The sequence below is a fragment of the Vicugna pacos genome, chromosome 18 (genome assembly GCF_048564905.1).
Source record: "Vicugna pacos chromosome 18, VicPac4, whole genome shotgun sequence".
NCBI classification, from domain to species: Eukaryota; Metazoa; Chordata; class Mammalia; order Artiodactyla; family Camelidae; genus Vicugna; species Vicugna pacos.
Window position 1 is genome coordinate 40571232 of NC_133004.1, and position 16756 is coordinate 40587987.

Sequence of the window (16756 nt, forward strand, 5' to 3'; positions counted from 1 at the left end):
CAAGTCCAGCTGTGCTCTAGAAGACGCCAAATAAGATTCTTCTGCGGGAACATAACTGAAGGACTTATCACTTCTGTCTGGAAGAGTGCAGGCGACAGCATTGCAAAGGGGAGGCTGCAGCTGGACCTCGAAAGTAAAGAAGGAATTCATTGGCCAAGGGGAAATAATGGTTAATAAGTAACAGTCATTAGCATGTCCCAAAACACACCACGCACAGAGCGCGAACTAGCACTTTCTCTCCTGGAATCCTAACAACCTCCCTATGAGACAGGTGTTGCCTCCGTTTTAGAAATAAAGCTCAGAGAGGTCAAGTAACTTGCTCAAAGTCACACAGCTGGTCTTTTTGACTCCAGACCCCCCCTTACTGTATCCCTACAAAGACAGGGCCTCTTATATATGAAGCCAGTAGAACTAGGACCTGAAAGCAGGATGCATGTGACACCCCAGGTCACCACAGCTCAGAAAAGCTCTCCCCACGGGCCTGGGGCTCCACATGGTCTCGTCAGTCTGCACCAGTGACAGATGTAACTACACCTGTGACTGTGGTGCCTTAACTAATGTTCCCCCGGCTCAAGCCCACTGCCATCTCCCCAAATCAGGGACTGGTCTGCATTCTCACTCATGCTCTCCTGGGAACCTTGGGGCCCGAATCCAGGAAGGTGTCAACAAAGGTTTATTTGGTGGAGAAAGGGAGATGGGCCTTGAAACCCCAGGAGCATTCCATTAGGTACAGATTGACGAACCAGAGTCTCACCCAACCCAGTCCCTGTGACTCTCCTTGTGACCTTGGGCAAATCACTTCGCCTTTCTGAGCCTCAATCTCCTCATCACAAGTGTGTGGACCAGTTTATAAGACAAGGACTTGACTCCACCAAGATCTGTGTTCACAGCTCACCGTCACACACTCACTGTCCTGACAATTTTATTCTCATTTCATCGTCCTCAATTCAGTAATGTTTCTGGAGCCCCTGGAGATCTCCCACTGGGGGGCAGAGAAATGAGAGAGGCAGTCCTCACCCTCCTCCCGCCCCCAGGGTAGTGGGCTGGGCAGACAGTGAGCAGCCTGACCATGAATGAACGCTGTGGATCAGACAGTGACAAATGCTAAGAACAAGATTAAGCAGGATAAGGGGCTGGAGAGTGATGGGGGTGAGGGAAAAGAGACCCTGGAGCAGAGAACTGAAACCTGTAAGGAGATCCAGCTGCTCCAGCTGCTCCGGGGTGAAAGCAGTCCAGACAAAAGGACAAGCAAACATGGAGCTCCAAGGAGGGACAGAGCCTCCAGGCCCGCAAGGCCTGTGTGGCCAGAGCCCAAAAGCGAGGCAGCCCATGAAAAGATCAGGAAGAGAACATGGTCCACATCCCAGGAGGCTTTGACAGCCTAAGTGAGAGGTGTGGACTTTTAAGTGAGATGGAAGCTTCTGGAAGGTTTGAAGCAGGGCCAAGGTAAGACCTTGATGCTTCTGAAACATTGTTCCCACAATTGCCTACGTGATAAAGCCGAGGGCAGTTGTGAAAATTAATGATTATCTGAAATTTTGTCAGCTGAGGTCAGCAATTTAGGACAGCTCGTTTGGTTCCCTCTCCACCTTAAATTTTTAGTGAGCACATCCATTTACTTAGCAATTCCTTCTGCAGGATGAGTATACAAAAACCCTTGTGTAGGGGGGCGGGTATAGCTCAGTGGTAGAGCGCATGCTTAACATGCACGAGGTCCTGGCACCTCCATTAAAAAAAGAAGAAACCCTTGTGTACCATGTAGACCCCAACTTAAGAAACTACTACTAAAAATGATGAAAAGAGAAAATCACTATTTGGCAAACACCTTAATAATAATTATGGCAAGCAAAAATCATCAATGGATGCTAAAATTACTGGGGGAAAGGAGGATGAGAAACAAGATATTTGTATAGACTCAAAATATCTCCCACAAAGGGAGAAATAATTACATGACAGCAGAAAAACATGACAGACCCCACCTTACCCAAGTAGTCAAAGTTAATATCACCAGTAATTTGATGTGCCTCTTAGTATGATGCCCTGAGAAAGGTACAACTTGACGTCTACAGTTTCCTTGCCAGAAATGCATACTCTCCATCAAATCACGAGGAAACATCAGACAAACTCAAATTGAGGAACATCTACCAAATAACTGACCAGGACTTTCACAAGTGTCAAGTCTGTGAAAGACAACGTAAAACCAAGAAACGGTCCCAGATTGAAGGAGACTAAGGAGACATGACAACTTAAATGCAAAATAGAAAAAAAAAATAAAACAAACAGAAAAAATGATATTAGTGGGACAGGTGGTAAAATATGAATAAAGTCTTAGTTTATAGTATTGTAAAATTGTTAGTTTCCTGGTTTGGATAACTGTACTATGACTATAGAAGACATTCATCTTAGGGGGATGCTATAGACTCAATGTTTGCATCCTCCCCTAAATACATACGTTGAAATTTAATCCCCAGTGTGATGGTGTTTAGGGGTGATTAGGTCATGACGGTGGAGCCCTCATGAACATGATTAGTGCCCCTATAAAAGATACCCCAGGGAACTCCCTCATCTCCTCTGCCACATGAAGATACATTGAGAAGGCTCTCTGTGAACCAGCAAGAGAATTCTCTCCAGACAATGAATTTGCCAGCACCTTGATCTTAGACTTCTATCTCCAGAACTGTGTGAAATAAATGTTTGCTGTCTAAGCCACCCAGTCTATGGTGGTTTGCTACAGCAGCCCAGATGGACTGACAAGGAAGCTGGATGAAAGAAACAGGTATGCAGAAACTCTGTTTACTGTTTTTTGGCAACATTTATGTAAATCTAAAATTGTTTCAAAATTAGAAGTTTGGGAGGAAAAAACCACTTGTAAAAGTGTTAAAATATATATAATGCTGTTGATTGAAGCATAGTCTGGAATAGCTAAAACTAGGAAGCCACATAAATATCCATCAATTGAGGACATGGGAAATAAATGAGGACCCACTTCTAAAGTGGAATACTACACAGCTGTTAAAATGAGGTGGCTGTATGGGAATGTATTGCAAAATATAAGATAATAATTCTGGCCCATGGGCAGAATCTCTGCCACATTTGTGGGTCCCACCAATCCACAATGCAGGCTGATTCTGGTGTTGACTTCCTGCTGAGCCCTATAGGGAACAGCACAGGGTGAACACAGGCCCTGACTCACAGGCTCACCCTCCCTCTTTGGTGATGAAAACATACCCAACTCGTGACGACCCTGTGATGGTTAATTTTATGTGACAATTTGGTTGAGTACCCAGATATTTGGTCAAATGTGAATAGAGGTTGCTGTGAAAGTATTTCTTTAGTTGAGATTGACATAAAAGCAGTAGACTTTGAATAAAGCAGATTACCCTCCATAATGTGGTGGGATTTATTCAATCAGGTGAAGGCCTTCAGAAAAAGACAGACCTCCCCTGAGGAAGAAGAAATTCTGCCAGCTGACTGCCTTCTGACTCCAACTGCAACATCACTGGGTCTCCTGGGTCTCCTACCTATCCTGCAGATTTGAACATGCCAGCCCCCACAACCACATGAGCCAATTCCTTTAAAATCTACCCACCTCCTGTATATATCCAACACACACACACACATTCTATTGGTTCTGTTTCTCTGGAGAGCTCTGCCCAATACAGACCCCATGCAAAATGTCCTCTTAGAGCAGGGCACAGAGTGCTCGCCTAACACAAAATGTAAAGGGATTTGGAGTTCGAGGAGTGTGGTCCGAGGCAGAGATGAGGAAGGGTCTTTGAGGCAGAAACCCAGGGCTGGAGAGTGTGGGAGTGAAGGGGTAAGGGAAGTGGACAGGAGCTGGAGCAGGGCCTGGGGCGGGGAGAGAACAAGGAGGCAGGCAAGGTGGGGTCTGAGACCCTGAATGTCTGGTCGCCCTCAGACCTCGTCCTGTGAATGGCAGTAGCTGCTGAGGGCTGGGAATGGAGTGCACTCATGAGGCAGGCAGGGCTGTGAGGTGGGAGGGCTGCGAGGGGCAGGGCTTGAGGTGGGTGGGGCTGTTGGGCGGGGATTGTGGTGGGCATGGCTGTAAGAGGCGGGGCTTGTAGGGCAGCGTGAGGGGACTTCACCGGGCCCTTCCCCACCCCCTCAGTCCCCTCACTTCATATGTCTATGGTGCTCTTCTGCTTATTAAATAGACACTGGATTGTCAGGATCTTTCAGGGTGGGAAGCATATCCATCTTTGCACATGCATACCCCTCACACTCAGCACACAAAAGGTGCTCCAGAAATGTGTGCCCAACTCAATGAGCATCAGCCCCCTCCCCCAGGAGCTGTGCTAGTGCTATTCATCTAAGGCAACAGAAAGGAGCGGCAGAGCTGGCCAGCCCACGGCCTTTACCTCACTAGGTTGGCGCAGGGCCCGGGCCACCGGCAGCTCTGGTACACGCGCTGGACCACGGTCTCCGAGCCGTTCTGCACCTGGCAGGACACCGTCCGTGTTACCGTGTGATGGCACCAGTGCCTGTGGGGAGATCAACAGTCACATTAGTCCTGCCTGTTCCTGAGGTGCCAAGTGTGGACTGAAAGGCTGTTCTGGCCAAGGAAGGGTCCCTCCACAAGCCTGAGGGCCTGGTCCTTTTGGGTAAGGGGCCCACTGAGACCCTCTGTCCGGGTCTAAGGGTAAGAGAGCGTATCCACATGCCTTAGCCATCAAGCCCTGGCATCATTTCAGTCATCAAACACTCTGTGTGAAATCAGTGAAAAAGGCTTTACCCCTGCCAGGAAATCCCACTCTGGTGGGGAGAGGAACGAGAGGGTGATTACAACACATAGGAACACGGGGTCATAGGAACAACCACCAGATGAGCACAGGGAGCTATGGAAACCGAGCAGGGCACCCAACCCAGGTCCTAGGAGAGGCCAACCAGCTGGGGACAGGACTCACATGGGTCTGATTTGAGAAAAGCCCCTCTGGCGCTGTGTGTAAGTGATGACGAGCCTGAGCTGGGGTGTGCGGTGGGGAGGAAGCAACAGGTACAAACAATAAGGTGACTGGATGAAGATGGTGGACAAGCACATACTCCCACCTCCCCCTACCATCTCCAAATCCTAGGAAGTTAAAATCTAAAATTAAGTCCCTTCTGTGACATAAGCAAGATAGTGGGAGAGGAGGTCCCTCACTCAATAACCCCCAGTAACAATAATTTGGCAGCCATCCTTGGACAAAAATGCCTCTGTGGGAGCTTTGGGGTTTTTGCAAACCATTTATCTGATAAGGGTTAATACCCAAAATATATAAGAAACTCATAAAACTCAATAGCAAACAAAACAAAACTAATAATCCAGTAAAAAATGGCCAAAGAATCTGAGTAGACATTTTTCCAGAGAAGACATATAGATGGCCAATGGGTACATGAAAAGATGCTCAACATCATTAATCATCAGGGAAATGCAAATCAAAATAAGATATCAACTCACAATTGTTAGGGTGGCTATTATCAAAAAGACATGAGAGCTCATATGACATAATAAGAAAAAAACAAACAACCCAATCCAAAAATAGGCAGGATAACTAAACAAGCAATTCTCCAAGGAAGAAATACAAATGACCAATAGGCACATTATCACTAATTATGCTCAATATCACAAATTATCAGAGAAATGCAAATCAAAACTATGATGAGGTATCACCTCACACCAGTCAGAATGGCCATCATTCAAAAGCCCACAAATGACAAATGCTGGAGAGGCTGTGGAGAAAAGGGAACCCTCCTGCACTGCTGGTGGGAATGCAGTTTGGTGCAGCCACTGTGGAAAACAGTATGGAGATTCCTCAAAAGACTAGGAATAGACTTACCATGTGACCCAGGAATCCCGCTCCTGGGCATATATATCCAGAAGGAACCCTACTTCAAAAAGACACCTGCACCCCAATGTTCATAGCACTATTTACAATAGCCAAGACATGGAAACAGCCTAAATGTCCATCAACAGATGACTGGATAAAGAAGTTGTAGTATATTTATACAATGGAATACTATTCAGCCGTTAAAACCGACAACGTAACACCATTTGCAGCAACATGGATGTTCCTGGACAATGTCATTCTAAGTGAAGTAAGCCAGAAAGAGAAAGAAAAATACCATATGAGATCGCTCATATGTGGAATCTTAAAAAAACAAAAAGAACACAAATACAAAACAGAAACAGACTCATAGACATGGAATACAAACTTGTGGTTGCCAAGGGGGTGGGGGGTGGGAAGGGACAGACTGGGATTTCAAAATTTGTAGATACTGACAGGCATATGCAGAATAGATAAACAAGATTATACTGTATAGCACAGGGAAATATATACAAGATCTTGTGGTAGCTCATGGGAAAAAAATGTGACAATGAATATATGTATGTACATGTATAATTGAAAAATTGTGCTCTACACTGGAATTTGACACAACATTGTAAAATGACTATAACTCAATAAAAAAATGTTAAAAAAAAAAAAGACATGAGATAGCAAGGGTTGTTGAAGGTGTGGAGAAAAGGGAACACTGGTACAGTCTTGGTAGGAACGTAAATTGGTGTAGCCATTATGGCAGGTTCCTCAAAAAATTAAAAAGAGACCTACCATATGATCCAGGAATCTCACTTATAGGTATATATCTCAAGAAATCAGAAACAGTATCTCAAAGAGATATCTGCGCACCCTTATGTTCACTGCAGCATTATGCATAATAGCCTAAGTGAGTATAACCTAAGTGCCCACTGACAGATGAACAGATAATGAAAATGTAGTATATATACAATGGAATATTATTCAACCACAAAAAAGAAGGAAATCCTACCATTTGTGGCAACATGGATGAGCCTAGAGGACATTATGGTAAGTGAATAAGTCAGACACATAAAAACAAATCTGTATGATCTCACTTATAAGTGGAATATAAAAAAGCCGAACTCATAGGACCAGAGAGTAGGACAGTGGTTGCCAGGGGCGGAGGAAGGAAGGGAGGTGGTGAGTTGTTGGTCAAAGGATACAAACTTCTTGTTTTAAGTTCTGGGGAGCTAATGAGCAGATTAGATCTGTAATTGGTGATTATAGTTAATAATACCATATTGTATACTTGAAATTTGCTAAGAGAATAGATCTTAAGTGTTCTCACTACACACACACACACACAAAAAGGTAACTATGTGAGGTGATAGATATGTTGATAATCTGTGGTTATCATTTCACATATGTGTAATTATGTAATTATGTAATTAGATCATCACATTGTAAACCTTCAAAAAAATCAAGCTGTGCTACCTAAACACTTTTTAAATTTGTCAATCATAACTCAATAAAGCACAAAATGTAAGTAAATAAAAATAAGCCCCGAAAAGCACTGGAAAACAAAAAGCAGTGGGCTGGATATTTTAGGAACACTTGAGAGACTAAAAGCACATGGGACCAAACTCAAGAAGGAAGCACAGCACAAAACACACCAGGAAGAGGACTGTGGGTAAAGGTGGGTACAGCGGAGAAGCAGGAGATGTAGCTGACGGGACAGGGGAGGAACCCAGAGGTGATTGTCAGTAGAAGGGGCCAGACAGGTAGGACCAGGATCCCTCGTGCTGCTAATGCCAAGAATCAGGCATTGAACTCCCCTGTTTTGCAGCAGGTGTGGTCAGATCAGACGCCTCAAAGGCTGATGACCTCCAAGAGAGACTTGGACTCTTCCAAGGTCAGACAGTGGAATTCTTGCACTCTCTACCCTCTACCCAGACCACCAACCCTCCAAGAGGCAAAGCAACAGTAAAAGAGAAACAGAGACAAGCTAATGGAAAATCCCAATACCAAGAATTTCAAATTATTTAAGAAAAAACGTCAACACCCTGAAAGAAAAGTACCAGCTCAACAAAGAATAAATCACACCTTCAGGGAAGAAAAAAACAATTAATAAAGCGAATAGATGAAGGCAGTTTTTTAAGCATAATTAATGTTCTCAAAGAGAATTTTCACTCATAGGAAATACTATGAAATGAAAATAGTAGATACCTTGGAAATGGAATGTATGGCTGTGAAAATAAAAAGGCTCAACAGATGGGCTGAAAAAACAGAACATGCACAGCTAAAGAATGAGCTGGTGAGCTGGAAATCTGAGCCATGAACTTTCCAAGGATGCACGGCAAAGAGACGTAGAGTAGGAAGATGTGTGAGGTACCTAGAAGACAAAGTTCCAGCATACAACTATTTGTAGCCCTGAATGGAGAGATCGGAGAGGGCAAAGGGAAATATGCTCAAGGCAAAATAAAGAATATTTCCCAGAGCTGAAGAAAGACATGAACCCTTAATTGGAAAGGGCCCACTGAGTGCTAAGCAAGATGAGCAAAAACAGACAGACATATTGAGGTGAAATTTCAGGACACTCAGGGTGAAGAGAAAATATTAAATGCTGAAGAAAGAAAAGGAAAAACAAATCACCTACATAAACAGAAATTAGATATCTTATGAGCAACATCAGGAATGTAGGGACACCACTGCTTCAAAGTTCTGAGGGGAAATATTTAGAACCCAGAACTCTATACCCAGAAAACTCTGCTTCAAAGGCAAAGGCAAGATAAAGACATTTTCAGATGCACAAGAATCTGAAAGTTTAGCGATCACCTTTTCTGAAAGAATTACTAGAGTTTGTATTCCAGCAAAATAAAATAAAGGATATAAGAAGACGTAGGAGGAATATATAAAACATAAGAAGCAGTTATGAGCAAAGAAACAATATGCTTTAGTAACAGCCTAGATCTAAAATCCAAGGTGGTCTCAATATGGCTGATGGCACAGAGGGAGCAGAAGAAACTAAAATTTGCTCAGATTTTTGTATTGTTTAAGGAAAGGATATAGAAACTGTGAAACTTTAGGTCTAGTAGAAAATGTGCGATTAAATATTTTTTTAATTTTAAGAGAGATAGTAGGAAGTATAGGAAGAGGACATAAAACTGACAAACCGTGAAAAAAAAAGTAAAAGAAAAGTTGATTAACCCAACAAAACGCTAGAAAAACAAGAAAGTGGCAATAGAAAACTCAACAATTAGAAGACAATGGATGTAGAAAGGAGAAGAAAGGAATTAACAAAGATAGAAGCAGAAATTAACGAAATAGATTACTTTGAAAAGTGAATCAACAAAACCAAACACAGGTTTAAAAAAAATCCAATAGACAAAGCTTAGACAATTCTTAATGAGAAACAAATTAATAAGTAGACATTAAGAACAAGAACAAATAGAAATTAAACATTACAGGTAAATATTATGTCTGACCTTACATCAAAGCTTTTTAAAATCTTGACAACTGGATGATTTTCTAGACAAACATATACTATCAATATCGGCACAGTCAAAAATACCATAGAAGAACATGAAAAAGCAGTCAGAACTGATCCCTCTCCCCAAAGGCACCAGGAGACCTACTTCAGAACCTGGTTCTGCCACCAGCCTGCTGTGTAACTGGGGCAAAGTGATGTCCTCTCTCTAAGCCTCAATTAGATAAAAAAAAATTCTACCCCTCAAGGTTATTGTGAGCCCCAAACGAGCAGACCCAGGTTAGTGGTGTGTGAACCACGCAGCACTACCTACCTCATTGGTTAGCTGGCTACTGAAACCCCACAGTGTTTACAGAAGTGTAAGGACTATCCTTTCTATTTTGTGGATGGGAAGAGAAGTACTGGGAGGTGAAACCTCACTGCCCAGGGCTCAAACCGGAGGCTGAGCCAGGAAGGGACCAGCAGGGTCCCACCTATACAATACAAACCAGCGCCTCTTCCAGTTACTCAGGGAAACTGGGTCTGGACCCGTCCTCCATCTCTACCAGGGAGTGTCAGTGCCATCTCGGGCATTCAGTGTGACTCTCTTTCAAATGAACTGCTGTCCAATCCAAGGACAGTGCTCCACCCCGAGATCTGCCCCTGACTATCTGGAACAGAGTCCAGCCACCTCAGGTCACAGCTTTCTATAGGGAAATGAACTATGAATTAGAAAACATTTTCAAATGCCTCAATTCATCATCTCCAGACATTTGATCTTTTAATGGGCTGTAAATGGCTTCCCAACATCAAAACCCTGGCCAAAAACAACGAAGAAGGCAGGCAGAGACAAGAAAAGTGGGCTCCGGGCCTTTTCAGAAGGAATTCCAAACCGCGTTCATCTCCAGGCACCCGTGGTTCCAGGGAATCTTGGTGTCAGGCACTCTGCTCCATATGGAGTCCCTCTCATGATCCCTGAATCCTGAGCATCACGTCTGCATCTTCTGTTCAGCGGATGGCATCGTACCACTACCCACCTCCACCCCCTCCCCCACCCCTGACCATGGTGGGCTCATAGTGGTGGGTGAACAGGGCTGTCAGGGCTACAGAATAACCCCACCCAGAGACTGGCTTGGCAGAAGAAGTGCATCCTTTATGTGACCCTACCTAAGGACTAGCCCAGGGCACCAAATTTGGGGGCGGCAGGGCTGGTCTTCAAACTGCCTGGGAAGTGAGGGTGTCCTCAGCAGCCTTCATCATGATGAGGGGGGACTGGCATTATTTGGGGACATCATCTCAGCAACATCCCTTCAGCATCTCCCCTCCCCGTCTCGTGGAGGGCACAGCATGGGAAACTCACTCCCAGACTTGGGGACGGATCTGTTCCCCTTTCATTACAGGGAGAGGCCCTCTCCCTGATGGGAAAGAGCAACTGACTTGGCCCTGCTCCACCGGGCCTAGGGGCTGCTCCCACAGTAGCTTTCACCACACTAAGTGTTTGGCTCCGCGGCTTGGCTGAGCCATGAAATCCTTGATTTAGAGTCCTTTGGGAAAACAAGTGCTAAGTGGCTTCAGGAAATCATGTCGTGATGGAACGGAGGGGCCTTCAGGACACCCCCAGCCTATGCTCACCTCTGAACATAACTAACCAACCCATCTCCGACCTCTGCTTGGGGAGATGCCACTGCAGCGGCCCTCTTCCTCTTAACCCTGGGATTCCCTCCCCAGCCGGCCCCTGAGCCCCAGGTCTCTCTGAGCTTTGCTTCAGGACCTGACCTCGCCTTCCCCTCCATCCCCAGGACCCTGAACTCTGAGCCTGCACCAAGACCAAGGGCTTTGACAGTGCCCTCCCTCCCCACAAGGACCACCCAGTCTGCCCCCACATCCCTATCCTGTGCTGTGCTCCACCCCAATGTGACATCATCTAATGCCTCCTCTTGAAGCCCAACATATGTGCCCCTTTTGCGTGGACACACATCATGACAGCCCATGGGACACCTCAAGACACACCATTTCTATGTGTCCACTACTGAGCCGGCACTGTCCAACCCCTTCTTGCTCCATCTTGGGGACCAGCACCAAGTTCCCGGTCCCCTGACCCAGAACCCCCAGGTGCAAATCACTTCAGACTCCACAGCCTCCCTCCCTCCCTCTCCACGGCTGATTAGCCCCAACGTGGGCCCAGTCCTGCCTGCACCAGCCTTCCTCTCATCATACTGATTCTGACAGCCTCCCTCCCTGTCTCCCTGCAGTTTCCTCTAGGTGCCACCAGAGGGCGCTCCATAAACCCCAAATCTGGCCGTTACCCTCTGGAAATACTTTCTTAGCTCCCCATACCCCACACCTCTATCTTAGCCGTCATCACAACCGAAGACCACAAGCTCCAGAGGACAGTGGGCTCAGGGCATGTGCTCATCTGACCCTGAGCCCCACATCCCAGAGCATCCTTCTCCTGTCTGCATTCACTCCGTCCCCAAAAACTGCTTCTTGGCTCAGCCCTGCAGAGTCTGCCCCTGTGGCTGCAGCCACCCACCTCCAGGTTGGGCCCACTTCCACCTGGCCCTCACTGTCCTAATTACCTGGCCACACCCTGCCTGACCCCCTAGAGAGGCCATTTCCAAAGGGTTTGCCTGCCAGGTGGGCTCAGGAAACTCTGTGAGAACTGAGGTTTGCAGCCTGAAGGCCATGGCCAAATGCGTGGGCAATTCGGATGACTCTGAGGCCACACCTGTGACAGAGCACATGGGGCCTGGGCTGGTCCCCAGAGAGATGCAGGCAGAGGAGCCAGCTCCCAGCCCCTACGAGAGACAGAAAAGAACAACTCTGGCACAAATAGAGTCAGCTCGCCAGGGGCCTAATCATACAGAGACCCTTTCCTGCAGGCAGTTAGGCCCAGCACCCCAAGACCCATTTTATGATTGGCTAAGCAGTTTCACACACTGTTAGGCGCTGAATTGTGTATCCCCCTCCCCAAATTCTTATTACCCCAAAACCTGACTGTATTTGCAGATAGGGTGTTTAAAGAGATAATTAAGTTAAAATGAGGTCTTTAGGGTGGGTTCTAATCCAATATGACTGGAGTCTTTATAAAAAGAGGAAGTTTGGGTGTGAATATGTACAGAGGGACATCAGGGAGAAGGCAGCCACATGAGAGGCCTCAGGAGAAAGCACCCTTGCCGGCACCTTGACCTTGGACTTCCAGCCTCCAGAACTGCGGGGACATTAACTTCTGTTGTTGCAGCTGCCCGTGTGCGGTACTCTGACGTGGCAGCCCTAGTGAACTCACACTCCACACGTGACCTCATTCGATATTCTCGATGATGATTCTCAGGTAGGAATTCTACAGAGAAGGAAACTGAGGCCGCGGGGGAGAATCAAGGGCACCCGGTGAGCACCGGAGGGGGTTTGCACGTCCAAGGCCACCCAACAAGTCAACGGACAACCCAAATTCAAGCCCCGCCCTTAGCCCTGGGCTGCCCCGCCGGACTGCCCTGAAGCTCTCAGAGAACCTGGGTCTTGGCATACGGTGGTCTTGCCACTCAGGGACCACGCTGCCGGGGTAGCGCCGGGCCGCGGACCAGGCTGGAGGAGGCGGGCCTGCTGATGGAAACTGCGGAAGACCAGGAGCTGGCAGACACGGGGGCCTGGGTCTTGGGAGGGAGTCAGGATCCAAGCTAGATCTCCCTAGCCCAGAGCAAGGAGCCAAATCTAACACGATGAAACATGACCAGGCAAACGTGGAGTCCGGCACTGCGGCCCCAAAACCCAGCGGACGAGCCCCCGATGGGGCGGAGCGGTTCTCGCCAACAATAAGTTCACTGTGAGGCAGCGGTGTGTGCCGCGCCTCCAGGAAGCTAAGGCACTCTCAGGCCGTCTCAACAGCAGAACCACCTCGAGAACACCCCTGCTCCCCTTTGCACTGGCCCACGTATGGTGGGCGCCGGGCTGTGCCACCCAGATCCCCGCAGTGAAGGGCCTTTAGTCCCAGCTGTCAGCATGATCGTTCAGCCTCGGCTGCCCAGCACCGCCCGACCCAACGCCCGGCTCTTCCTGGGGCTGGCCCGGTCCAGTGCCCAGGCCATGCGCGAGGTGAAAGGCCCAGCCACACTGACCTCTGGACAACTCGAAGGGCCACTGTAGGTGCAGAGCCCCCTATGGTAGCTGTCACTACCTATGGTAGCTGTCACGGGCTCACATCACAGCTCAATCTCTCCTTCAAACTCCTGCTTCTATCTGCTCCTTCTGTGGGCATCAATCCTAAGAGCCTCCCCCAATACACATCCCCCTTTTTGGACTGCATCTTAGAACCTGTTTCCTGGGGACTCAACTTTGGGTCTGCCACGAGCCCCAGCAGGGAAAGGAACAGATGGACATCTGATGCCCTGGGAGGAGAGGGCTACGGCTGCCGTCTGGTGAACAGGAGACAATAAGGCTGGGAGGAGGGGGAGGCTGGCCTGCAGAGCAGCGAGCGTCCGTGGGAAGAGGACAGGGCAGAAGCCCTGGATTTGATGAGGTGCAGGGGAAGGCCCCATGCTCCTCGGATTCACATCTGCCCTCTGCAGCAGGTGTGGGCTGTCGGCAATGGGTCCTCCAAGTATATTTAGACACAATGAGCAGGAAGAAGCTGAGGACCATGGTGTGGGGAGGCAGCTCGGGAGTCCAGCTCTCCACCCCGAGATAATTGCAGGGGAGCCAGGCGACACTTGCTCATGTGGCTGCAGAGGGCCTGAGGTCAGGTCAGAACACGAAGGCCACTGGAAGGCAGACTTCCCCTCAGGCTAAGGAGGTGCCTGCTCCTGGGAGGGCCGGCCATGGGTGCAGTGAGCTGCCCACACGATTGTAGTAGGTGCCCTGTCCTGGGAGGGAGTGTGAGCAGAGGTGGGACACCCACTTAGTTGGAGGAAGGTGAAGATACACAACAGATCCTCAAGGAGCTCGGAGACTCACCCTATTGGAAAAGAGGAGATAAACATGGAAGGTTCTTAACTGAGAGAGACCCGGTCAGTGGGCTTCCAGGAGGACCCTCTGGTGGCAGGGGGGAGGGACAGAGGCGAGAGGCTGAACCTGCTTGGGATAAATGGGGATGATCCATGAAGGCACACAGCAGAAGCCCCACAGAAGCTTCCTGAAATGGCCTTTACTACCTGGGACCAAATGAAGCCAACCCATGGACGGCCAAGCAGTACCTCCCCACGAAGGAGATGCCTCTCCATCTCTCACCTCTCAGCCACCTAAACCGTTTCCTGGGGTTGGGGTTCTGCTTACATAAGGATAATTGAGTGTATGTTACACAAAGGCCTGATGGGTTTTTAGGGCACAAAAATCAGTAGGAGTGTTCAGGTAAGCGGATAGATTTGCTTGCATCTCCTCGTAATCGTTTTTTACTGGAACTGTCCATTTCGAGGCAGCAGAGGGAGGAGCGTAAGTACATTTAAGGTCACTGCCTTTCAGAGGGAAACAATGCTGACCAGAAAGCCCCTCGGCCACTGACCAAATCTTTCTGTTAAAAAAAAATGGAGGGCAACAACCCAGACTCCGGGGTTTGGTACTGGGGCCTCGCGAATGGGGATTCGGGTCTGGGGGAGGGGCTGGAGAACCCGCAGACCCCGGGGAGCACAGCTGTGCGCAGGCAGCCAGCGGGTTCCTCCCACTTCACTGTTGTCTACACTCATTGTCTAGGACCTTCCACAGGGGGTAATTCCTGAGGCCTCCCCCACCAGAGAAGGCAGGAAAAAGCCTGCATTTGCAGAGGGGCAGCTAAGGGAGTATATGATTTGGCCAAACAGACTGTGTGGTTTCAAGCATTTTGTATCTACTCCCCTTCACGGGAATGCCAGAGTCAACCAGTTGTGAGAAGATGGGCCCCAACGCCTTCTATGGGATCTGCATTCCTGCACACATTCCATAGACCAGGACTGGAACCGACCGGCACTTTGACTGAGTGCCCACGACATGACAGCAAGGTGCTAGGCATTTGTTCTAGGCCCGCCGACGGTCCTCAGTGTCCAATGGGGACCAGGATGTACTTGGTCAGTGAGTGACCTCTGCGGAAATGAAGCTTTCTTATGTCGGAATTAGGACAGGATCTGGCAGTGTCTTTCTTAAAGACATGGTCTTTCACAGTCTTTCTTAAATGCACCATCTCTCAAAACCACGTACTGACTCTGTGTGTGTATGTGTAACAGATTCCTGGGTGATGCCAAGTAAGGAAAGAGACTCTATCCACTGGATGGAAGTCGGAAACTAAAGCAGGAGTAACAGTAATGTTTACCAATCACTTGTGCAGTTCCAGGTACCAGGGTGAGCCTCTGACCCAGCTCCCTCCTGTACTCGCTATAAAACCTACAAGGTAAGAATTATTGCCATCGCTGAGAAAGCGGGCGGGCTAAGTAACTTCCTCCCAAAAGAAAAATATGTGCTCGGAGACAGAGTTGGTCAACATGCTGTTCAGCGCTGCTTCTTTCTTCGCAGAGCACATTCTGGGTAGCATTAATGAGAATGGCCTCTTTCTCTCTCAGTTCTGTTTCCTGGGATGGAGAAATTCTGATTGGCCCAGCTCCTTCATCCATACCAGGCCCCAGCAGGCCTAGTTACTTTGGGTCAGATGCTCACCCCCTGGTCTAGGCAGCTGTGGCATGGGTTGGGAACACATGGTACAAAACAAGGGACCTAGGACCCCTGCAGCAGGCATTCTGGGGGACTGTGTCCTTTAGAAAAGACTGAGACAGGTAGGCACAAGCCGACCTCTCATATATGGCACATGTGTCCCCAACAATCATCTCCTCCTCTTTCCTTACCAATAGACTCCCAGGTTTCTTCAGACTCTGGGCATCAGTAAGTACAAGAAAGATGGGCAAGATCATACTCTCATTGGTTGAGGTACAGAAATGTTCACCTGGTTCTGGTCAATGACAAGTAAGAGGAAGATGGCTAAGGGGCTTCTGGAAGACATTATCCCCTACAGATGGGAGAAGGGGAAGTGCAAGAAGAGAAGCTTGTTCTTATTTCTAGGCACAGTTGTATGAGGATGTGATGCCTGGAGCTATGGCAGCCATCTTACAGCCATGAGGGAAGATAGCCTGGGGAAGGCAGAGTGAAAGATAGCATCCTTGAGCATATGATGCTGCCAAATTAGCCAACCCTGCAGTCACCCACTTCTTCATATGTGAAATATTAAATGACCTTGTTTGAGCCCACATCAGTTGGGTTTTTAAAACTCACATCCAAAAGCATCCTAATTGAAACAAGCTGCTATCAAATAGCAGTGTCAAGGCATGAGACCGTGAGACTAAGGGGCCTAGTTTGTGTCCTACTTGCACCACTTACCACCCGAATGGCTTTAGGCAAGTCTCAACTTCAGAGCCTCTGTTTCCTCATCTGCAAAAGGGGACCTCACCTTCCTCAGGCTGCCAGGAGTCTCAAAAGCAATAACATCTTTATGAGTGTAATTTGTGGACTGCAAGCCTCTAGGTAGATAGTAGGTGTCCCCATTAAA

General features: G+C 47.9%; 1 protein-coding gene across 1 annotated transcript in view; it reads right to left on the reverse strand.

Moving 5' to 3' along the window:
• The window catches only part of COL26A1 (collagen type XXVI alpha 1 chain), a 190129-nt gene that overhangs the window by 105450 nt on the left and 67923 nt on the right, over positions 1–16756 (reverse strand). The window contains exon 4 of the mRNA XM_072943162.1: positions 4380–4502. Coding sequence (XP_072799263.1) covers positions 4380–4502 — 123 coding nt within the window. The remainder of the gene's footprint in view (positions 1–4379; positions 4503–16756) is intronic.